This window comes from Anopheles funestus, chromosome 3RL (genome assembly GCF_943734845.2).
Source record: "Anopheles funestus chromosome 3RL, idAnoFuneDA-416_04, whole genome shotgun sequence".
NCBI lineage: Eukaryota > Metazoa > Arthropoda > Insecta > Diptera > Culicidae > Anopheles > Anopheles funestus.
The window spans coordinates 37,636,553-37,661,943 of NC_064599.1; the positions used below are offsets into that span (position 1 = coordinate 37,636,553).

Consider the following 25,391-nt stretch of genomic DNA (forward strand, 5'->3'; position numbering starts at 1 on the left):
AGTAAGTTTCTAGGATCTATACCTACACAACAAAAAAATCATACTTTTTCTTATGAAAAAGAGCTTTTGTGGAAGCTTGTTATTTTATAGTTTTGAATTAGCGTTTTTAATTAAAGTAAATAATTTGGATAAGTAAACGATTGTAGCATTTTTGCGTTGACGATCCAAACGAATTGAAGATTGATTTGTGATATAAAGCCTTATAAAATTAAGAATAAATAACAAACAAGAGTTGAATAAAACTGAAGCCAAACAGATTTATACGAATCTTAAATTATTATTTATATTATTTGATTTATTAATTAAAAAAAACTATTATGATTCAATATCTTCAGCGCTTCTGATTAATATTTATATCGTCCAAATCTCCTAACCTGCTAGCCTCCAAACCATACAATACTGCATTTGCTTTAAAATAATGGATCAATTGTTCGATAAATTTTAAAGCAAAGCTCTCTTTTTGCAGACCTTAAATTTGGTCATAACTACATGTATCAAACGATGAATAATTTAATTAAAAACAAAATTGATACATTTATGTTAATTATACATCTTATTTTGTTATATTTATATCTTCATATATTCCCCATATCTTTTTGAAAATTTTTCAAGAAATGCCTTCGGTATAATCGCATTAAATGGCAGCTGGACTAACTAAATTGTTCAGCAAGATAATGAAAATTGAACATGCTCTCGGTTGCTTGACATATGCTTAGTTGTTATTCAAAAACCTATAATTAACTTATTGTTTAATCTTTGTCAATTAAAGTACCATAGACCAGTCATAGTCAATGCTTGGAACTGGATAGGCATCAAAATTTCCTAAATTTTCTAATTTTGATGAACCGAAGTTTCAAAAAATGAAACTTCGGTTTATCAGAACCTAGGATACCATGATTTGCTGATGACTGGCCACGGATATGGGAAGATTTTTTTAGAAAATGTTCTTTACTTTTAGTTTACATTTTATCGTCACCATGAACTGACGAACAATCAATTTAAAATCAATCCCATTGCTTATTTCATTCAAGCTACCTTTTAGATAAATATTCAATCAGTTTTTCTTACCTATTCTAATTAAATGTTTTAACCTTGTTTCAATGTTAAACTATTTAAAGTGACACCAACAATTTGTTATTTCTTGTGATTATTTCCACGAAATGGATGGATTCACAACATTGATGGTCACCCACAGAAAAGGCGGTAAAGGATGCACTTGTGACGGAAGGCAGAAAAAATTATAACATAAAAATTGATTTCAAAATCTCACCCCGTGCATACAAAAGCTCGTTCGGTTTGTCCATCGAAAACCATACGACACCATCAAACGAATGTATCAAGTGGCAATAAAACAGTGGTCGATGTGTGTTTCCCACTCGCTGCGTGATGTTGCGCTGTTGGCAATTGTGCAGCAGGAACAACCAGTACTACTTCACATTCCTTTACCTCTTGATCCTTATGTGACTTTGTGTGTTTTTGTGTGTGTGTGCATACTGTAAAGCAACACGATAGGTTTGATATGAGGGGTTTTTGCTTTGTTCCCTCTGGGAGAATGGTTTGAACTTTCCTCACCGTCTAGTGTACGCATCTACCCTGCATAAAACCCAACCTCCACCCAATCAAAAGGACTTAGTCTGGTAATAGTGCTATGAAGAGTGAAGCCAATAGCGATATAGAACACAGAAGCCTTAGAACATACATACACAAACGTACATAAACAGCACAAAACGACAAAAACTATAGCGGCAGAGAAATCATTGCAAATAGTTTCGAGTAAGCTGGAAGTTAAGGGTAACCAAATGCAAAAAAACACCCATCTGCCCACCCCACATACATTGGATTATGTAGAGAGTGGAAGAATTCAACACAAAGAGAGAATGATAGGAAGATGGGGAAGGTCGGGGTGCAAAGCACAATGCTTCCTTCTGATACCGAAGCTCATATCTGGCATGACGCAAATGTGCAATAATATATGCAAATAAAATGATTCAATAAAATAAAATAAGAAACTATACCCGTTCGACGTCCATTCGACAATGTCGAGCTAGTTGCGCGGTAGTAGACGAGTATGCAAACGATCGGAGGAATTGAAAGGAGCAATTCTACCCACGACTTGTGGGAGGGTGGTATAGTGGGTGCGTGTACGAATACGACCAGCAGTGGGTGTGTGTGTGTGTGCCGTCGTACACGTGTGAGCATATAGTTTCCCGCATATGCATATGACTTTTCTTCCTACTGCAAAACTTTGCTCTCCGTTTCACGGGAACTAGGGCGTACTTGTACGTTTGTTGTTATGTTTTTGCAAGGAAGCATTGTCGTATGGTTCACATAACACTTTCATGCCCCGTGCTCTAACAACCCCCACTCCCATACCCATTTCCCACCCATCAAGTGTACAAACAGACCGCGTAGAATAAAGGATTCCGTACGAGGATCATCTCCTTGTGGACGGCGAGTGTGTAGGGAGGAATGTGTAAAGGAGCCAATACAAAAATAAAAGCCCGTAGTGTACGTGCGTTCGGCGAATGGTAAAGATTCAGCAGTACCACTATGCCAAAAGGATTGTAAGATTTCAGCTATAACAAAACTTGTTACTTCCCAACCGTTTGTACTGTAAGCAAAATCCCCATCATAACGCGGGACGAGCAAGTGAAGAAACCGAGACCGAGCAGACGGATGTGGAAAACGCAAATCGTTGCAATTATTTCACACATTATCATACAACATTGCGAAACGAAAATGGCGGCTCGTAAAAAAAGGCAGCCCAAAACAAACCCCGTTCCCGGAAAGGAAGCATTGCAATACAGCAGAGGGGGGAGTAAGCATTGTAAGCATTGAAGCAAGTGCTCCATTTCGTGGTGTGTATCCAAGTGATTTGACACCAAGTAAGCCAGCAACCGGAGACACAACCATAAATGGGTCCCCCGGGGGAAAGGATGGCTGGTGCAAAAGAAGCAGGGCGCGCGCGCGCGCGATATTATCCTTCCCCAGTTGGATTTGTTTGTCGGTTTGAGCAAAATTCATAGAGCGATCTGCATACATTAAGTATCGTCCCGGGCGCAAAAAGAAGAGTGGAATAGTTGTGCCAACGTTTACGACGATGTGAAACAACATAATACTTATGTGCACGCTGCGGTGCGCATAGAATTCAATATCACAACACAACCATGTCGCCGTCAGCCGTGCGTTTCTGTGTGCCGTTCGTTTTGTGTTGCGTGTGACCCATTTGACAAGTTGTTGCTTTGGTGGCAAGGCGAGGATTAAATTGTACATTGAAGTTCCGGGCTTCTTGTTGTGTATGATTTGTGACGTAAAATCGGTATGTTTATGATACCGGAAGTGGTTTTAAAATTGGTGATTAATTGAGGTAAGAAAGGCGATCTTATGCTCTTTTATCTCAGCGTGCCTCATTTACGCCAACTCGCAAGTGTTGACGGTTAGACTAAATGGCAAACATGTTATTTGTTAAAAAAATATTTGTAAAGTACAATTGTAAACTTGCAAAGATAAAAACTTGAATAACTATTGTAGTATAAAAGAGCGAATTGACTGTCTTTCAACAGGACAGGTGGGTGAATACATTAGAAAATATTTAGCTATCCTAGTTGAGTAAACAAACTGTTCTGCAAGATTTTTTTACAAACAGATCATCTCGAAAGAAATGTTAAATACTCAACTCAAAACAAATCAACAAATCAACTCGAAAGAAATTAAATAGTATCCGCTAATTGGATTGGCTCTAGACTGGATTTCGAGGTTCTGAAGTTATCGGAGGTCTACCATCATTATTCGTTATTAACAAGGTATCAATTGATAGAGTCTCTCTAATTAATTATCTGGTATCCTTATTGGGCATTAAAATGAACTTTATAGCTCACTTTGACGCAACCAGTAGAGTATGTGAGATAGAAAACATTCATAATAAAAGAGGATCACCTCTTTTCTGTTTCTATGCAGTTCTGGCTATTCTGTCGTCTATTCTGTTTCTGAGCTTTCACCTGTTACTCTCAAGTTTACAAAAACAGTTTATAAAATATAGAAATTTGCATGTAAAAGTAGCTAAGGGGCGGTTGAGGACAGTCTACTGATCTGGAAGATCACTACGATACTAATTTTTTGATGAGTTTTCAGGTGAGTCTTGAGTCATATATTGAGTCTCTTGTTTTGGGACTCAGTACCATGATCTCAGAAATACAAAGAAGATGCAATCGAGTAGAGAAGATCCTGTGCTGAGACGAATTTGATACAAAATGTTCTTAGTGTATTAATGATCAGTGCCCAAGAACTCGTGTTTGACGAAAAATACTGATACTGTGATACTAAGCATGAGATAGTTGTTCATTTTCTTGAATGCACACTTTACTTTACGAATTGAGGAATTGTTTTTTTTAAATACTTCAACGATAATGTCTTCGTTCTTGTAACGGAGGATGTAAATTATTTGTTCCTATCCATTGGAATTTTAATTACTTTCATAGACGAACTTTTTCAGCTTTGATAATTTTTATTAACACCTAATAAAAGTGTCAAGCGTATTTATTACATAAAACAGATTGCACTGTTTTCTGAAAGCAATTTCGAGCGTATTCTAAATCGTCGCTCATTTTAAAATCTCAATTCAACACCATCAACGTCATCTGTTTTATCAACTCCTGTTAGCAATTTTCTTACGGTGAATCAAATCGTAATAACACCCGTAACGCGGCGACTTATTCAATCGAGCATAGCTTTGGGTTTAATTAATGAGTGTGTGGTATTCATTTTTTCGTCGTCACGTAATTTAAATACGCTACATGCATGATTAAACATTCCGTTAAACGACATCACGGCGGGTTTGTTGTTGAAAGATGTAGACGGTGATAATGTGGGTTTTAAGGCAAATAAAAAGTGAGCTTTTTTCATCCCTTTTCTAGTGCATTTTCTACCCCTTTGCAGCTGTGGTAAATGGAGTTTTTTCCCTCCTTCAAATAGTGCTTTTACAAGAAATGTTCCAATGGATGGAACGGAAATATTTTGAAACGATCTTAACCGCATGCAAAAAAGGAGGTTCCTGGAAGCCACCGTTTGCGAAAGCAACAAAATGAACCCCCCACTTAAGCAGCCAGTCAAACGAGAAGGCACTGCCTTTATCCGGACCATCTAATGGGAAACCGCAATAAATTCGTACGACAATCCTATCCCGGACCGTTTTCTGCCAAAGTCCGCCCAACCATCGACCGCCGTTGAACGGTTCGGTTCACGATTTTCTTTGCTAATGCGCCGTGTTTTCTCCATCTCACTACTCGCATTATGTGCACGTGCACCACCTCACCACCGCCCCGTACCGGTAAGACAACCCCTAACCCGATGATGACGGCGATGATGGTAATGGTGATCGAGTGGATATACCCGTGCTATACTGGCACCGTCTCCGGGCAAAACTGAGCAGCTGGAAGCTGATCCATTCTTCGCTCAAGTGAAAAGCTATTGCGAGTTTCCCGAAGCGAAAGTGGCGAACCCCACGCTATTTGGGTGGAAATCTATCGAACACTTGAACGACGGGGCAGGCTCGCCGTCTGTGTGTGTATGAAACTGCACATGCACTGCGAAACTGTGGGGAAACGCACATATATTGAAAGGATTTTACTTCACCACAAAAGGTATTGGGCAAGAGGGGAGGGAGGGAGAGGGTAGCGACGGTAGATGTGGGGGAGTTTTGTCCCCGAGGTTTCCGAAACCGAATGGAAGAACCCAGCTGGCACTAGCATAGAATCTGTTCCGAACATTGCCCATTTATGTTGGTTTATGTTGGGATGGCTGGTGATGCACACTGGCCGTGTGTTGTGTTCGCCCACCCGTACCATACCTTCCCGTAGAATGAAAATGGTCGTGAAAGTAAAAGACGAATGCATGCGGTAAGTGTGGCAGACAGAGAGACACAGGCATGAAAGGCGGGCGATAAATAGAGTGTAAATTGAGAAAATCAATTGCACATGAATTTAATCCCGGGCAAACGAGCACGTTCCACGGTGCTCCATTTTGGGGCGAAACGGGATGTTTTCGCTTCGTACGATGAAGACGCCACATTTCCAATCGAGACGATCCCGATCCGATCTTAAGACCGGCTGGGTGCGTTTTAGAAAGCAAAGAGAACCGGGAGAGTGAGAGTGAGCGCGCGATTTGACTCTGCAGATTGGGAATGGGAAACCGTAGTGTGCCAACAGAAGGAAAAGTTGGTTATTGTGATGGGAAATTGTTCAAATTCCGTTGCACTTTCCACTGTTGGCCAATGTGTCGCTGCATCCAGCACATGCACATGCTTTGCCACTAGTTCACATGTGTATATACGATTGTTTCCAACACTTTTTTTTCTCTTTGCTTGCTTGCTTGCTTGGTTCTGTACAGCATTTCTTCTACTTCATCAAATTCCGCACCATTATCAATGAAGCACTGATGATGATCCACGGGTGCAAAAACGTGCAAGAAAGGCAATCGGGCGTCCGTGCTCGAACGAACAAATAAACATGGTTGCAGACTGAGCAAACAACAACCGGGCGGATCAATAGACGCTCGAAAGCACTGCTGACTAACAAGTGTTCCTGCCAGTTGGTACGGCTTTTGTCTACGGCACCTGCCCGGGTTTTTAGCTACCCCACCGACCAAAAAACATGATCCAGCTTCGTTGCCGATTGAATGCTAAAGTATAGCATTTTTCGTACGATTGCGCTTGACAACTTGGGATGCAATATTATGGTTGCGACCCGGTCGCAACCGGAGATGTGTGTCGTGCTGAAGCCCGGCATCAGCTGGCATACAATGTGCGTGCCAGCAGAATTCCTGAATGCATGCACAAAACGGATTTGTGCAATCGCGCGAACATTTGGTCGGGGAAGCGAAAAACATTGCATTGCTTAAGCTTTGGGGACGCCTTTCGTTGCTCGTTTGAAAAGAATTCAATCTAGAGGTTTTTTTCCTGTGTGTGTTCGATTTGACTCTATGGAGCCTTTTTGAAGAATATTGATTTAGTTATGAGCTCATGCAAAGGCAGCTGTATGGATGCATTGAAACTTTTGTCATACTGGTGTTGTATGTTTTAAATCAATGTCTTCAAACGCATTGCTTTTGTATCGTACAATATACGCAATGTTTTATACTGTATTTGTCATTCAAATTTAAATTTGCTTTTGTAATGATTAGTTAAATATCACAATTTTTAACTTTGTCTATAGTTTAAATACAGGGAAGTTTGAGATACAGTCTTACAATTTCTGAATTCTTGTAAAGATAATGAGATTTTGCAGAGGAAAAATGAATGTCTGAAGTGACGGCAATACCAGGAGAGAAAGCTTGGTTTAAAATCAATTGTAGTTTGCGTAGGGTACAGAATAAATTAATAAAAGTTTATTTTTACTATTACTCATTCCACCTCAACATGAGAAGAATTAAAATATGATTTAACTTTTTGATCTATGAATATTTAAATTAGAGAGCTTAAATCTTAAACAGAACCAGGTGATGTACTGCCAGATTAAACTGGAATTGTCGGTTCGTACCGAAAGCATTCAGCGCATGCACAACACAAGTGACAGATTTTATAAACCCCTTTGTAGTTTCAAGCAAAACCCCTGTTATGTTGTACGCAATTTTATATTAATCATATATAAAACGTGTCACAACAATCTGAAATAAAACTGACATCGATAAAACTAATTTTATCTTCAGTTTCATACAATACAACATAAAATCTTGTAGCTAAACAGAAAGTTATAGCTCGATCTCCTAATTACCTTGCACGCTTTTTTCTTCCCTTTATCACACATAAACTTTTTTCGTTAAATTCAAAATTAAACCCTTTGCATGGTTGCGATAGATAACGCCAAAGTACCTGCTTTTCGTATTCTTTTTGTTTTGATTTTTGTTTGGTCCTTGCTTACTGTATTCCCTTTGAGCATTCCTTTTAGCTTACTCAAGGCATATACATACACCCAAACAGAGCGAAAGCAAACTTTCTCAACTGATATGAATTTAATTTTAGTTTCCTTAAACGCTATTAGCTGTTTTCCGCACTTTGTCATTCGCGAAAAGCCTGCCACCCCCCATGGTGGGAGCTTAGCATACCGAGTGGACGATCGCCAAAGCCAAAGACACCCCCACCGGTTCGCCGGTGGTCTCCGAGATATGACTTTACGGGTTGTTTAATTTGTTTTTCTCTCTTTTTCCATTGTTCCTGTTGCACTAGCCGCTTCATCCCATTTCGCTGCTTCGGGTTCATGTTCGACTTTGTGTTTGTGTTTTCACTTCCAGTCCCACCGCAGCTGTCTCGAGACATAAAGTGTTGTCCTTTTACTTTTCTCACCTGAACAACGTATATATGTGTGTGTGATGATACGGAAAAAAGCCAACGCTTGAACGAAGTAAAAACCCACCTTTAGACCAGTGCTAAGGTGTGAAGGTGGAAAACAGCCTTCGGCATAATGTGTGGTGAAATGAGAAGCTTGCCTTGGTTGTCGTGGTACAACGGTACGGTGTAGCTATTTGCCCGCGGTGTCACGTGTGCAGAGTGTGCGATCGCACGTAGCAGTGCTGGAGCAGCAACAAAAAACACAAGGTGAAAATGAAATAAAACCACACGGTCAAAAGCTGATCCTGGTCGGATTCTCGAAGCAGGACTAACTTTTCCGACTTTTCCCAAGCGCTTTGGGCCTCAGCGGGACGGCGTGGTCAACAGTTCTTCCGCCATCCATGCCGTTCTCCAGTACTTGGGAATCAGTACATCTCGAACTCGAACCCAGCACGAGAGAAAGAGAAACTTAAAATGGCTTTAGGGAATTTGTTTGGACAATTGGATAAATGCTAACATCACCAATCCAAGGGTGCATCACCGTATGCAGGGTGTCATCGTGGCCGGGAAAGCAGCGAACGAACGAAGAAGAAGAAGAAATTCAACCAACTTCCCAGCGGCTGGATTATGTCAAGCAACCTGTTTCCGTGTTTTCACTCCAGTTGCCGATATCTATCCAAATGCTGCAGGTGCGGAGTCACTTGATGATGAAAATAATGATTACGATCTCGACGGGTTCTAGCTTCTCTAGGCGTGTGTATTAGCGCGAGTTTTGGGAAGAAAAAGGAAGTGTACAATTTTTCCTTCAGAGTATACCATCAGTTCCGCAATGGAATGCAATTATCCTATCTAATGTTTCTATCCCACCCGGAAGGAAGGTACACAGCTACAACGGCTGTCGGTCGCTTCACTAAAAGAAATTTTCGGCTTAAAATAACACAATATCAGAAACACAAAAAACAGCGACTTCTTGCAACGAAAAAGTTTAAAACCGCACTAAAGCTTAAGTGGAAAAGTTTTCCGGTACTGGAAAAAGGATTTACTTAAACTGACACCGGGTTTTTTGCTTTGGGAGAACGCTATTTAGAACGCTGGTAGCAATTGCCAAAAAAAACCAACTGGCATGGTAATCCACCAGACAAAAGTCGACACCGAAGCGACTTACTTTCTGCTTCGCAATGATGAAACATCATAAGAAATGGCTATTTGCCCGTAAGGTACTTACCGGTCCAAATTGTTCGAAGTAGCTTTTAACGTCCTCCAGCGTGGTTGGCGCTGAGAGCCCGCCCACGAATATTTTCTTCGTTCTCGTCACCATCTGTGGAGGGTAAAGGCAAAAACAAGAAAGTACAAATATTAATTGAAATGGCCACAAATACAACTGCATGCCGCAAATTCACGAACCACACCGTCGATACATCGATCGATCAATTTAGCAAAACGATGGAATAAAGCGAAAGCTAAGCGTATGAGAAGCGAATGAGAAAGAAATGCGTTACGATTGATGGTCACTAAATGATTGGGGACGTTAAATGCAAAGGGCAGCGCTGTGTGTTTTTTTCTTGCTTTCTTTCGTCCATCCAACATGGGGCAGACAAATGATGGTAAATTCCGACGGAAATCGAACCATCGACAGCTGAACGTTTGTGACCGCTGACTGTGTCTACTATCTGTGCAGCACGCAGGTTATTTATGGGTTTCGTTTCGTCCCTCATTTTCAGCTGGAAGAAAGTAGAACGTACAGTTACATTCGGTCGATGGGATGATTATAAATTATCTTCAATTGCACAGCGCCCATAAAACCAGCCGGACCATATAAATACAAAACATATTTTTATTGAACAATCGTGACAGATATGGCGATGGAGAATGTGCTACAAAGGAATGAAACGTACAGCCATAAGCGATTGGAGGAGCAGAATAAGAAACCGACAGAATGAATCGGAAACATTGGCATTCCCCTCGACAAGCGATTCGATTTAAGCGAATCTGAAGCAATATGTCTCCGGCGCCTAAAGCCGTATCCTTTCGCCACTAAATGGGAGGATAAGTCGTACTCCACAAGGCAGCACAGTGGACGAAATCACGGATCACGGAAGCGAAACTGAAAAGCCCCCCCCCTTCCCTACCAACGAACCGGAGGAAAAATGGGAATTCATCCAAAATGAATGCCTTCCGTTCAGGAAGCGCTCAAACCACACACAGCCACACATGAGCTTTCTTTTCAGGGCGCGAAATTTTGACCCCCAGCGGAAAGAATTTGCTCAACTTCTGGTACGGATGTGAATAAGGAGAAGAGGCGTTTTATTTCACACTTGTTAGTCAAAAGGTAAACCGCCGGCGCTAGTTGCTGAAGTTTCGTTGAGGTTAGTGAGTGCTTTAAGATTTTTAAGTGCATAATAATAGACATATTAATCAAGAAAAAGGTTTAAAAAAAATAAAAATTAATAATAAACAATATTTTTTAACAAAACAAGGAAATATTAAAACATTGTCAATGTTATAAATTAAATTGAAAGCAATACAAAGTATTAAAAATAACACTTTATTGTCGATACATTATTTACTCACATTGTTTAGCTACATACATCTACATACAAATTTTATTCCCGACTTTTTCTTTGCTAGTCACACACGCATTCCAATCAAACACGAAGGGCAATCGTTGATTGCCCCAAAGACGGTGTATTTGACACCTGCTAATCACAATGAACTACGACAAACGATATTAGTAAATCAAGTTGTAAGAGCAAATTTTCAATCAACCCCGCTAAGGGACCCCACTAAAGGGGAAACATTTAACGTAACCCAGGTGGTAAATATTATCCCTTCCTGTCCGATTCTTCTCCTTTTTGTGCCACCATTAAACATCGAGCACATACCTACATGCGACGAGTCAACTCTCAACGGTGCAACACATCGTGTGCAAACACTCACGACATTTCGTAGATGATAATTAAATTTGGTTCCTTGAGCTGATCATTTCCACCGTATTTCGAGGCACACGGTTGTAAGCAAATTGGATCCTCTCCCTCTGATTCCTTTCGCTTCCCAGCCCGAATACATCCACGCTCAAGACCCAACCTCCGTAGTCCGTAGTGGCTGGTGACCCGACAGGTGTGGAAGCGACGAATCGAATGGCCGACGGACCAGAAATGGTAACGAGCGCAAATGGCAATTCTCGCGAGTGGATCAATCGGAAAATTACTCCCGGCTATCACCTTGACAATTATCGCTTCCATGTCTACGGCCCAGGTTTCGAATTGTACCGAGAATCGTTGCCCAGTTCCCATTCCCGGTGCCAAAGCGCCAAAGAGCAAGAAATTCAATTCCATGTTTGATTAATTCATTACTTTATTATTGCATTATTTTATTAAACCGACATGTAATCAGCTGTCCGTCCGCTATCTGTTCTGGCCAAATATCACAACCGAAAGTGGATCGCCATTTCCCGGAGGGCATCAGATGGAGGCGATGGTAAGCACGGTGCGGGAAATGCAGGTGATGCAGCGAAGGAAATTGACTCCAGGGAGGGCAAATTAGTGGAGCTGATTGACAAAACGGCCGTAGCCCGGAGCCACCGTAGCCCCGAAGGATGCAAAGTGGGTATGCGTGATTACCGAATGAATTTTACATCAGAGCTCGCCGAACCGCTCGCCGGGTGCATCAGGACCCGCGGACGCGCTTGTCCGTCACGGAATCAATAACGCTTTCCCCGGGACGATGGTGGCAGTGTTTTAATGGAAGGCTGTGCAACCGTTTCTTGGACGTTTATACCGAGGGCGAGTGTTCAATTTCCACTGCACACTTTAGCGCAACGAATTGCACGAGGAAACAATCAAGCCGTACTTGACGTAATGATGGAGCATGAAGAAAAATTTATTTCAATTATCATCACGGCATAGTTAACATACAAAAAAGCCTACCGTAATAAGCTAAGTGTTAAGATAATAATATACTTTGTACTCCCGTTTTTTACTTTTTACCTAAAAATACCTAGAATTTCTTTTTGTACGTGTTATATTTGAAAGCAAACGAATTTCTCAATCGTGAAATTAATATTTTTAATTGCATTTTCTTGAATAGTTGTTAACAATAATTAAAACTATAATCCGAAAAATAACGAAAATATACAAATTACTTAAAATTTACTACCAAGAGCCTTCAAATCAATTGGCATGGAATCTTGAAAAGATTTCCTTTTTTATTTGTAGAATACACTAAATTTTATTATTGTTTTATTGAGTTAATGCTCTTCTAAAATTCAAAATTAAAAACGATGGTTTTCGAAGAGATAATACAAGATGTCAGTAATATACGCAAAAACTTGTGTTTAATTTCCCTTTTCAATCGAGTTGCTTTCCAAAACTATTTTTCTTTAGATCTTTAGATTATTAAAACTGTTCATCGAATACTCAGGGCTTAAAGTGTCCTTTAAAATAAGAAAAGATGAATCGTATTTTCCATTTTGGACGTCTGTCATCTTCGCAAATTTAAAGAAAATAATTCAAAAATAATATGTAAAAATTACAACAAACCAAGATGAGAACGAAACATAATATTAGAAAACGAATAATTTCACCATACCAAAAGAATAGTATTATGCACACTCAATCAACAATATTGCTTCAAGTCCAGCAATCAACATCAGATGCAAATATCCAGGTATATTGAACTTCAACTTTCATTTTAAAATTAGACGTAATGTTGAGTTCTTCCATAGCCCTGCAAGCCATCGAAACTATCTTCGGGCGTTAGATTACGTTTTGCTCGATGCGGGACTTACGTTCAGCCGAACGTGCAGCGCAAGGTTCTATGTTTCACACTCCCACCGTACCGGATATTTGCATACGGTAACGACGAGGGAGACGCATTCGGAGTGAAACGAAAAACGTGCACTGAGTGTGTAATGTTTCGGGACGGGCAAATGGTCTGTAGGGATGAAATTTGAGAGCAAAAGCTGCAAACGCCACACCACGGCATGGAAGAAGCGAACAAGTTTCGGTGGCAACAAACAATCCAATTTCAAAGTGCAGCACGGCCCGACCCGAAGCCGCCGGAACCGGTTACGACCGAAAGGATTTAGGCGTAAGTGAAACCAAAACTTGACCTGTTCCAAATTGCACCAAGCGAACGTACCGTTGTGTGATGTGTACTTACCGACCGTATCTCCAAAGGAGTTGAAGATCAAATTTTATTCCACAACACAAGTACGAACACAGAACAAAACACAACTATCCTCCCGTGATGTGCAAACGGTTTGGTTGGCGAGGAATCTCCAAAAGTGTCGTAGAAGTGAATGAGTAAAAAGTAAAAGTATAAAGCCAAACAAAAAAAAGAGACGATGGAAACGAAAGCTGTACCAAACCCACGAACAAACCATTGGGAAAAGAGCGCAAGCCTGGCAGAAAAGAGCATCCGAGCATAACTTTCATTTACATATGTATGGTGAAATAGTTATGTGCCGTGTATAGGCTGACGTGGCTCGCTGATGCTCGCTGGCTGGGCTGAGTTTCGGACGTGTAGCGCATGCAAAATGTTCCCCCCAAAAAGTGGATGTCCTCACCGCCGTGTGTGTCGCCCACGAACCAGGGATGATCCGGTAACTGTGTAGCTGTTTTCGGCTGCTAAAGCAATGTGCAATGTGCCAACAACCGCGCAATGAGAAAGAAGGTTTTCATTGCCACATTTACCCCATTTCTGACATGGAAACGAAGTTCGGTGTACGCATTTGACCAAACCTTGCCATCGTATACGGTAGTATTTGGTTGAATCGCATAAAACAAGAGAAAATGGGAGACCTTAACACATGCATGACAAGAAGCGTTTCGGAGACAGGCTTATGCTAAAGAACGAAATACAAAAAGAAACTCCGTCCCGAAGCTTAAAATACTCATCCAAAGCTAAACGCTTAAATTTCATCACAATCCACTCCACGCCCAAAAACCCCGTACTTAGCGAAGGTGGGAATCGTTACTGACGTTGGGTGAAAATTTATTTTATTCACCGCTTAACGACGCTTCGCTGCTTCTAAAATTGGGTTAATTGAATCGAGGTGTCGATCATAAATAATGATATTAGAGTGTTTCCCTTTTTTCTTTACCCATCTATTCCCTTTTTCTCATTTTCTCTCACTCTCGTTTGTCTATTATGCAAACGGTGTTTTTTTTTTATTCCTAATAGCAGCTAGACTAGCAGCGACATAGAAAAAAAAACTTATAACAAAACCAATCGATACAACGACGGTCTTATCGTATTCATGAAAAGGTGAAAAACGTGCCCACAGTCGGCAACATATTTTGGCACTTCGAAAACCCCGAACCGTACGATGTTGTGAACGGGGTGGTTGAGTTTTTTTCTTCCCCCCTGACAGTCTGCCCGTCACTTTAGTCCTTCGCTGCCGCCAAACCGTTCCGGCGGAAAATGGGCAAAACGATGGATCGGATATTTATAGTTATGTGATTTTTTATAAGGGTAAAATTGAAAAATAATAATTTAAAAAATATCTTTATGAATACTTAATGGTGGACGGTCGCCAATATGGAATGGGTGGGCGGAAAAGCGAACGCCACCCAAGCCATCCTGCGTGGTACGTGACAAAAGGGATGAACCACCGAAAAATGATTGTTCGCGCGCCGTACACAAGAAACAAACCAGACCAGCAACAAGCGCATGGGAGTAAGAAATGTAGTCGAAATTAGACAGAGTCTCTGTACAGGGTGAAGATGAAAAATCGAACATCTCGCCCGTGGCATGAAGGATTCTATACCGGGGGGAAAAGCCGGATTTACCCTGGGCAAGCGAGCGCAGATGGTTGGCACACTTTCGTTTAGCGAGCGAAACCAGCGAAAGGGAAAATCCGACAAGCTTTAAGAAAGCTGTATCACCAACCAAGTGGAAACAAAAACCAAAGCGGATACATCGGGTGAAAGGGGGAAGAGGGTGTGCGGCAATTGAGGTTGAAAAACCGCGTGAAAGGATTCTATCGCTCCGAAGAAAGGCTTCTCGAAAGTGCCCGCTTCTGTACATTTTGCCCGTACCATTTTCTGAAGGTTTCTGCCAGGCGGTTTGAAGATGTACGTTTCGATCGTGTCCGTGGTGTTTTTCCCCCCTTATTCGTTCGTTCATCCACTTCTAGTGCTCCCGGCGCACGGTGAGTGGAAATTCATTTTGTATTTATAATAATACCATGCTTAGGGATTTGGATGATGAAATAAAATGAAGACACACCGTTGTACCGTGTGTAAATGCAGTTGGTAAAGCAAAGCAAAATGAACGGTGGGATGAGGTCTTCGACTAGCAGCCGGCTAACGGTACAGCTCGAGCACAAAATTACCAATGACGCCCGAAAAGAATCTGCTCTCAGCTCCGTATACTTAAGCATGCTTCGGCAGGGTCGGTTTTTTCAACAAATTTTTCACAGCCCTTGAAATCGTTTGTCTGCTTTAGTGGTGCGTTCGCGTAAGACAGCGACCGAAGAAAAAGACCGAAGATCTTACCGCACGGATTTGCTTTCCATCTTCCGCAATGAGTGCCATCCCCACACTACAGCTGCGGCTTTAGTTCTATTGTGCCGGTTTTCACTTTCACAATTCAAGCTGACGCGCATGGCGCAGCTACGATAGTACCGATGTGCTTGAAGTTTATTTCAACCTAAATGAACTGAAGGACTTTGTGTTTGTGTGCATGAAAGCGTATTTGTTCAAGTGGCCAATAGACGGGGCTTGTTTTAAAGAGGATTGTAGGCTAAATAGACTTGTGATGCTTTCGTGGACAGTATGGACTACGTGCCAAGCGTTTCGTAACTAATTTATGGTTGTAATTACTCAAAATTTCTATATTGATTGCTTTTTTGCTAAAAAACAAATGTTTTTGTAAAATATTTTGTTATTTTTATTCAAATTTTAATCGATTATTAGGCGACATTAAAAATGATTTTGTTAAATAAAATGTATTAACGAAAGTGATTGCTTTCATCTTTCAACTATTTCTTTACGCTGTTTCACTTAGACAATCAGCAATATGTTGTACCAAAATACTGTACGATCTGCTTTTCCCATTCGTAGAAGAGATTGTTGGTAGCTATCAGAGAGGATCCCGGAACAGTAAGTCAACTATTGAACAGATCTTCACCATGCGACAGATCTTGGAAAAGATGGCGCAGAAAATGTTTCACTGCTTCAATCTATCTGCAATCAATCATGATTGCAAGGCCCTATATGATAGTCAGAATAATACTATACGACGAACTCTTCTACGACGAATACTATTGGACTCTTCTCTTGGAATTCTGAACATGTTAACAGATTTCAAAGAAAAACACTGTACAAAGTCATATGACAAGTAATGATTGATGCAAAGCTGTCGGAATTCTTTACAACCACCGAATGTCCGGACCACTGAGATGACAAGTCCTCTATTCTTTAACCCTGCAATAAAGAAGGTCATTCGACGTCAGTGACTATTATAAGTCAATCGCGATTTTTTCATATGATGTTGTGGGATGTTAGGCGGATATCCTAAGAGATTACGGCTTGTAGTTTTCAGAGATTTGGAAAATTGTAAGGTTTACGTATTGGTTGACATTTTTGGGTGAGTACCACAGTTTTACCAATCTTCGGTAATCGGGCTGTAACTTAATGTAACAGAATAACAGAATAACGTCGGTTATTCTGATGTTCAAGCAAAGTTTTTCATTCAAAAAACTATAGTGTCAGTCGAAGACGAGACTGTAGACCTATAGTACTATAACCTTTGTCCAAAACTAAAGACACACTTTCAGCGGCATACGAGAGAAAGTTAATCGAAAGGAATTTTATTTCATTATGTTTGGAAGAACTTCATTGCCACTGAAATTACGATCTGAATAAGTTGTACGAAGTGCTTGCCATCGTAGCGCCGAACAAATAAGCCAATAATGACAAATTACCACGATATTAAAACATATGCTCAAGAATAACTTAAAACATACCTTTTTCATTATTGTTCAAAATTAAAATTATTCAAAAAAATAACCTATCTACGATTCTTATTTTGGTTTTATACAATGAAAACTTTTTTAACAAAATAATTCACATTTCTTGTGAACATCCCGTACATAACGCTTCCGTTTCCAATTTCGATCGTTTCGAACATGTTAAAATGAGCGCTTTCCTCGAAAATTGACCCCCGCTTCCCAAAATGCCTGGAGTTGCATTTTTTATGTGTCATTATATTTCCCGGCTGAGTGCCTACGTGTGTATGTAGGTACCCAATACAACGCACCTACATCGTTCGCATAATTTCGTACTGGTCAAATTGCAGCCCACGCTTGGTATCAATTTTCCGCTTGTTAATTTGATGAAAACGATTGAGCTCAGCGTAGTTTTATTTTTTTTTGTGTGTGTTCCGTTTCGCATTTTATTTATCCCTCTCAATTTTCCCACCCTTCCGCACCATTCCGTGGGGGTCATTCCTCAAAGCAATTCGACTTCAATTACACTCTATTTTTCTCCACTGTGTGACAGCGTCGTAAAAATATTAATAAATAAACCATCCCGAACAAACCGAACCCCCACCTTGGAATGGATGGGAATGGTTGTGGCAATAAGTTCCCGATGTGGTAAAGAGTTTCAATCACGGAACCCAAACCACCACACCCTGTTCTTACTGCTCAATCGGTGCCCCTCCCCCCAAAAACCCGTTCCTACGTATGCCTGTTGGAAGCATTAAATCGAGAACCTCACTGTGGGGCGTAAAGAGAATCAGATTTTGCGTACCACAGGGGCAGGGATAGGATGGAAGGGGAATGAAGGTGCGCGTGAGGGGTTGAAATTGCCTCCCTCCGAATGCAACAAGAATATTTTGTTTATTTCCCACCAGTGAACCAGGGTTCCCCCGTTAAAGCGATATAAAAATCGAAAATTTCATCAATAAATTATCGCAAAATGAATGCGTAATGTGCTACTGCGCGGTCGGTTCGTTATGTGTTTTTCAGTAATTTTTTTTGCCATTCCCTGTTTTGCACTCCCACGGGAGAGGATAGGAAGAAAATCACTACAGTGTGGCTACCGAAAACCGAACCGGGACGGTGTGGAGTTTTCCGGGAAGGGACAAGTGTATCGAGTCAATTTCTGAACCAAACTGATTGGTTACTGTCGCCACTGTGAACCAGCAGACCCCGAACTGTTTTGCACCGAGTAGATTCAATCGGCCACACTTTGCTTGATGCAAGCTATAAAGCGCTTCACTGCGGCCACGCTTTATGGTCAGTCTCAACCGTGTACGAGTTTTTGAAGTTTTCACCACGCACACAACAAAAACAAAAACTAAAGAGGAAATAAGATCGTTGGTGAAACGGGAAAAAAGGGACCCAAGTAAAGCCATGTTGAAAGGGAAATAAAATACACGCGTACACACACAAACACCCAATCGTATGCGTAACGCACACATAAAATATTTAAATTAACATATTTTCCAATCATAACAAAATTGAAATTGTATGAAAATTCATACGGTGAATGCTAATAATAAATAACAAAATATCTCATTCCGCGTCGAACCGCGACACATTCCACACGCGGGAACTAACTGCAGAGTGCGTAGCGAGTACTTTACGGTCAGCTCCCTAGTTTTTTTTTTTTTTTTTTGGAAGGGTTTGGTTGTTATGAGGCATGAGTTGGCATGAAGGGCCGTGTTGCTCGTAGAACGACTCGGAACGCAATAAACGCAGCATCGCTCAATCACATCGCATCACTTTCTTCGCCTCTGCAAATGGACTCTACGGCACGTACATACGGATCCTGGGTCTCCGTGTGGTGGGTTGCAGAGTTACCTCCCCTTCACTGTGCGTAATAACATTCTCGCACGTGGTGTGTCGTACACGCGGTTTTTACCATCCACATGTGCAGCCACATGCATGTATGCATGATATTTGCAATATAGGATTTTTACTACCCTTACCATCGTCCACCGATCCACCGCGGCCTGGTGCAGGGCCAACGCGATTCGGTTGCCATATATTCGCTTAGTGCATGCATCATCATCATTATCGTCATCGGTACCACGGTAGCGTTATCATCATTCGTTACCATCATCATCGTATCGGAAAACACCTCTTTGCTATCCAATGCGCAGCAACTTGACGCTCTAGCCGTGAACACGCCGGGACTGTTGGAAATCTGAATTTAAATTTTCCAAATTTCCACACAAGAAACAAGATGAAAAAGCGACCGCACTGACGAATGGACATTCGCGGTTGCCAAAATAACGGTGGCCGAAAATAAATTATGCACCAAACCCGGTGGTTGACCGGGTGCGAGTTTCGGGTTGCATTCTTCATTTGTACCTGGGACAAATATGCACCCATTGCAGCTCGAATACACTCGATTGGATGTGATCGACCTGCGTTCGGGACTGTTTGTGTGTGTAGGAGAGCGTTTGTGCACGGGGGCGTTGATGCATGCTGTTGCAGCTGCAGTTTGCATTCTGCATACTCGCGTGCTTGGGTGCGTGATCCCGTTCGCGACATTGTGACCATGTGGCCACGTAGGTGGGAAAGGAACGGGAATGAACCATTTGTGGCACACGGATCTGATGCAGTTGACTAACGTGTAGGTTCGATATCTGTGCGCGGGCGTGTGTGCATGTGTGCTGTTCACTTCATACTTCAGTTAGTTCATATTTCCACTAATCCTATCCACATTGCGGCACTGACTCCGTTGCGATACCAGAGAGCGAGAAAATGAAATGGTAACAACTTTCAAATCGACACCATCGATAGCATTGCGCAGCTGGTGGAATCGTTGGGAAAGTACGTGGAAACGTTTGCGAAACAGAAATTTGCACTCAAAATCAACCCGAAATCTGCCGATCTCGTGTTGACGCGTTTCAGCTTTGGTAAGTTGATTCGCAGTAACGGAATTGAGATGCACCTAAAGTGCAGTATGCTAACGTGACGTTGGCACTTTACCGAATTAATGGCAATAATAATTTAAATGTAAATCACGATTTTCCGAAAAATTTTCAGAGCTCGACTTAATGAAATCACTCATTACACGAATTGCCAGATTTTGAAATGTAGTTCAAGGAACACTTTACAGAACACAGTAATGCAGGAACAGATTAGTAAATGAGGAAAATTTTACTTGCATCCTCCATTTAATCTTCTATCCATCTTCTAGAAAAGTGCACCCCCATCTTAACATTAATCGATGGGAAAAATAATTACGTTTGGTTCAGACTTTTCGTGACACAAGCGATCTACTTTGATTCCGTTCTGGCTCCGTTGGTCGAAGCTAAGAGCTATATAGAGAGTTGACGGTCTTGGTAATGGTCTTGGTAAAAAATGGTAATTTGCTAAGACATTTTGTGACTGTACCACAAATCACCAAAAGTCCCAAAGCAAGAAACATTTCTATTTCGTTCATCGTTTAATTATGAATAGCGTCGTGCAGGAACCGGACGAAAAGTGTTGTTACTAATCGTCTTGAAAGGTGATGTAAAGTATTCTGTCTTAATCCCAATCGTTGCCCTCTCATGTTCAAAAAGTCTCGTCAATCATTGTAACCCGTGTTTCGTCGGTTTTAATTCATCAATCAATTTATCAATAAGACATACTTTTTGGAGTTCCCTTTTTCAAAAAAGTCCATCTTGTACAGGTAACTCATGACTGTCTGGACGCTTATTTCGGCCTCTGGGCGAATCAGAAGATCACTTTCAATCGATCTCATACTTTTTGACAATCGAAGACATACTTTTTGGAGTTCCCTTTTTCCCTTCTGATCACATGTTTCCTGCCTCAACTGATACTTTCAACAAAGTCCATCTTGTACAGGTAACTCATGATTGTTTGGACGCTTACTTCGGCCTCTGGGCGAATCAGACGATAATTTTCAATCGATCTCCATCAGTTGAGTTCAGTTGCGCTCTAAGTTTATGACAATTATCGACCAGTTGGAACTAAATTTTTGTTTGACAATAGGTCATTCAAATCGACTATATCCGGTGGACACGAAGTTCTTAAAACCCCTTCAAACTCTTCAAACGCAGCTGCCTGACTGTTCTCGTAGTGGCTGTTACAAATGAACGAATATCGTTAGTGAGAAAAATGCTCAGCTGGCTTCATGGCTACGTGACACATAACTCGTAGACAAAAAGCGCTAATATAAGTCCATGGTCTGTCCAATGCATGCCGTAATACAAAGAATTTCCTGTAACTTATTATAGTGAAATTAATCAGAATATATAAGTATGCATGGCTCGTTTAATTACTTTTTCCTTCAAAAACATACCTATCTCGCCACCACCATTCTTCTAAAACGAGTTTAAACTGCACGTTGTAAAACCACCTCCCAAAAAAGGGGAGAATACTCGCGCTACCCTATCCACTAACACGCGACACGGAATTAAATTCACCGGTTTTAATATTCGCCATTACTGAAGCGTGAAGAGAAATTTTCACGGCTCGTGTCAAGTTCGCGCCTGAGTTACATATTTAAATTTCAAATGAATCCACGATGTCAAATAATTATGTGTCCTTCGTTCCTTTCTTTCCTTCTTCTTTCGGAGTGTTAAGCCTAACACCTACCCAACGCAGTCACCTTCCTGTTCGGGATATTAGATGAATCCCACGTTTACAGGATTCCTTTTTGTACTGAAGGATGTAAGCACCGTTTTTACGCTGAGCAAAAGGACGCCACCATCGGGGTAGATGATGTGCGTGAGAAGAATTTTACACCGTCCGTGGGCTCGAGGGGACACGTTCATCGTGTGGCTCGAGGGCGTGTTTTCATTTCCTAGAAGCGTTACCATTTCCAACACGGATTCCGGGTGGACAACAGGCGGCGTTTTTTTGGGGTGGTGCGACAGGCTTACTGTTTCTCAATTTGACACACATCGATGGCAATGGCGATTGGCATGATTAAGGAGAAATCAGTTCATCATTAAGCAGAGACTTCCAATCCAAATCACACCGGCGGCACCCTCGGTGCTTAGGAATGGTGGACCCTCCAACCGGCGATGGTTGTGCCTATGGCTCGTGCTTCATCAGAAGCTTCTTCACCATCGACATCTTAAGTTTGTTACCGGCTGGATAGCCTGCCAAACACGGTCATTATCTCCAAATACATCATCGTGATCTGCGTTGTGTGAGTGGTACCGTGACGGCACGTCGTATGCCAAGCGGCAATAGAACGTCATCGCCTATCATACGTGCAGGAAGCAAAGCTTCCTACTAGAAATAAACAGACTAACAAAAAAAACACCTCCCCGATATGAAGTAAGTCACGGACGGATGAAACCATGATTAGGCAGTTTTCTTACATTCTTTTGGAATCTGTCTTGACTTTTCGCACAATGTGAGAGTTGTTTTGCTACTCTCAATTTTTGTTTTTGTTACACATTGTGCTGTGCGAAAAGGTGTCTTTTTCTTTTTGTTCATCAAGTCTCTTTTTGTGCTTCTTTAGTGTCTCATTTTATCGTATTTTTTGTCATAGTTTACTTCAAAAGAATGTTCCGTGCAATGAACGCGCAACGAAGGAAAACTTCCGCTGCTTGGAGTTCTTGTTGACTAGTTGACGTATGTGCTCCGTTTCTTCAGGTCACCATTTCTTCAACCGGGTCGCGCACATGCTTGGATGTGATTATATTTTTCTTCGTTCAGTTTTTGGCACCATATTTCAAGCACAAGCACCACAAATGGCCAAACCATTCTTCCGCTTTTGCCTTGTCTTTACCTAGCCGACCGACAGTTACTTCCGGTACCGGGGTATTGCACACACCAACGGCAGAGGATCATGACGATGACGCTTTGCGTCGACAACAACGAAGGCGACGATTCGTTTCCTAACGTTCATCGTAGAACCGTACTCGCTGGTGTACTAGTGCTACTACTGCTCGACATTAAATTAATTTAGGCATCTCCAAAAACGGAACGCCACACGATGGTAGCATACTTCACTTGCACAACTCTTGCTCGTATCCTGCTTCGCCCATATTTCTCTTCCTTCCCTCTCACATCCTCGCATCAATTTAGTCAGCATATTTTAGAACAAGTCTTAGCACTTTTGTACCTAATACCACTTACAGGCAAACTGACTAGGTTCGTTCGCTGACGGTTTCGGTTCTTGGTCGTGTGGCACTTGTAAGACCCGGCTCCATTCTCTTGGTTTCCCTTCATTCCGTTCCCCATTCCTACTTCCCACCACAGTACAGCAAGTGTTTTCATCATGCGGGCGGAAGTATGGCCGTAAACTCGTGGCACATTCTAGCAAAAAGGCACAACGCACCGATTTTACCACCAGCTGGATGGATGGATGGTGAACGGAAATTTCGCAAATGTGTTCATCATGATGAGTAATTTGAGCATAAATTCACTATTATTTATTTCTAATAAAAACAACGGCGTCAACTACGATCGCCGGTAGCAGCGCTCTCTCTTTAAAAGCCAGCCGTAACAAGTCAGTACACGTCATATTTACAACCAGGTTTCCACGTGCACGTTGTTAGAGCAGGGGGAAAGAAAACGCTAAATTACCGCTTTTCTCACCCCGCCACTCGAGAAAAGGGCGGAGGGTCGGCATGAGTTTATGTGCTGGGTGAATATTTTTGTGTATGGTACGCGTACACCAATTCATTCTGATTTTCCTTCCATTTTCTACCGCCCCGAAAGGGGAGGCGGGCGGGAGGCTTTTGCATGAGCAAATAAAATTAAACATAAATTCTGTGCAAATATTAGCCAAGCATAATGTGTATACAACCTCACTTTCCGTTTTCTCCCTCCCTTAAAGTGGTACGCATTTCGTTCCGTTGTACTCGTGTCGCGTGTTCATGAATAAAGCGTGTCCAAAAAGAAAGTCTTGTTGTTTGAAGGGAAAGTTACTTTGAACATGCTTTGTGTATGTGTGTTAGAGAAAAAGTTTTCTTTTTATTATTTTTTTTTATCAATCTTTGGTGCGAAAAATAAGTTAAAAGCGGTAAAAAAAGAAACAATTTGCAACGATACCTTAGGGGCAAGAAAACTAATCTTCAGGTATCATATTTAAAGATTGAACATCTGTCAATAACATGGAAACATTTGATTTGGTGTTTGATGACAATCCTTAACACAAATCGACAACAAAGTAAAATATCCAAAACACAAAAAAAATTCTTCATATGGTGGGATCAGTAGGACATCATATATTACGAGCAGCTTCCCGATTGGTGAAATCTTTAGTGTGGAACGAAGTTATTTCATCTCGGTACCGAATGAATACTCGAACGAATAACGGAGACTGACTCGTCTCTAATGATCTTTAAATAAAATATTAAAAGCTCCTTTTTCGATGTTACACTGAAACTTTAATTATTTTAGAACTGTTTGAAAAACAATTGTCAGTAAATTACGGCATGTTAATTATAATGAGCATAACTTTAGAACGATCGTTAAAACAACGCATCCCCTTAAATTGCTAACGGTTTTACGAGTTAGTTTGTGGAACATTTCTACTCATTACGATCACGTTACACTCAAGTTTAGTTAACGCAACCGCTCCCCAACCATCGTCACTTTCCAAGGCTAACACCATTTCCATGGCGGACATTACATGCGTCGGGGCGCGTGTGTGTGTGTGCGAAAGACCAGTTGACAGTTTAACAACGAAATGCTTTCTTCGTCTTTTACCAGCCATAACCATAAAACGGGGTATGTTGAGTCTTTATCGTACCACCACCATGTGAGTGTGTGTGTGTGCGTCGTGGTCTCTTTCTCTGGGTACTAGCATAGAACCACAGCATACGGGTACGGTCACCGGATACCAGCCGGTGGATATCAACGGAAATACCTTCTCCGCGACCAGCTGGAAAGCTTCCCACACAAAAACCTTCCCCAAACCTCGAAGCTTCTCCGTATCCGCCCCGGCATCCCTACCCAAATACACTGATTAGCGTAGTCATTTTCCTCCTGCTTGAGGTATTTCACCACAGTACCATGATACCTCCCGCACTGCCCTAGTACTTACCAGTACTAATTGTTTCTTCATCATTCTCTGGCAGCTTCCGGTGCCAGCATCGTATATGGGATCTGTTCTACCGTATTATACACCAGCGTGGA

General features: G+C 41.4%; 1 protein-coding gene across 13 annotated transcripts in view; it reads right to left on the bottom strand.

The window, feature by feature from the left end:
* The window catches only part of LOC125767667 (RNA-binding protein Musashi homolog Rbp6), a 594,718-nt gene that overhangs the window by 178,671 nt on the left and 390,656 nt on the right, over positions 1-25,391 (bottom strand). For all 13 annotated transcript variants that reach the window (XM_049434475.1, XM_049434479.1, XM_049434480.1 and 10 more), the window contains one exon: positions 9,546-9,638. In XM_049434475.1, coding sequence (XP_049290432.1) covers positions 9,546-9,638 — 93 coding nt within the window. The remainder of the gene's footprint in view (positions 1-9,545; positions 9,639-25,391) is intronic.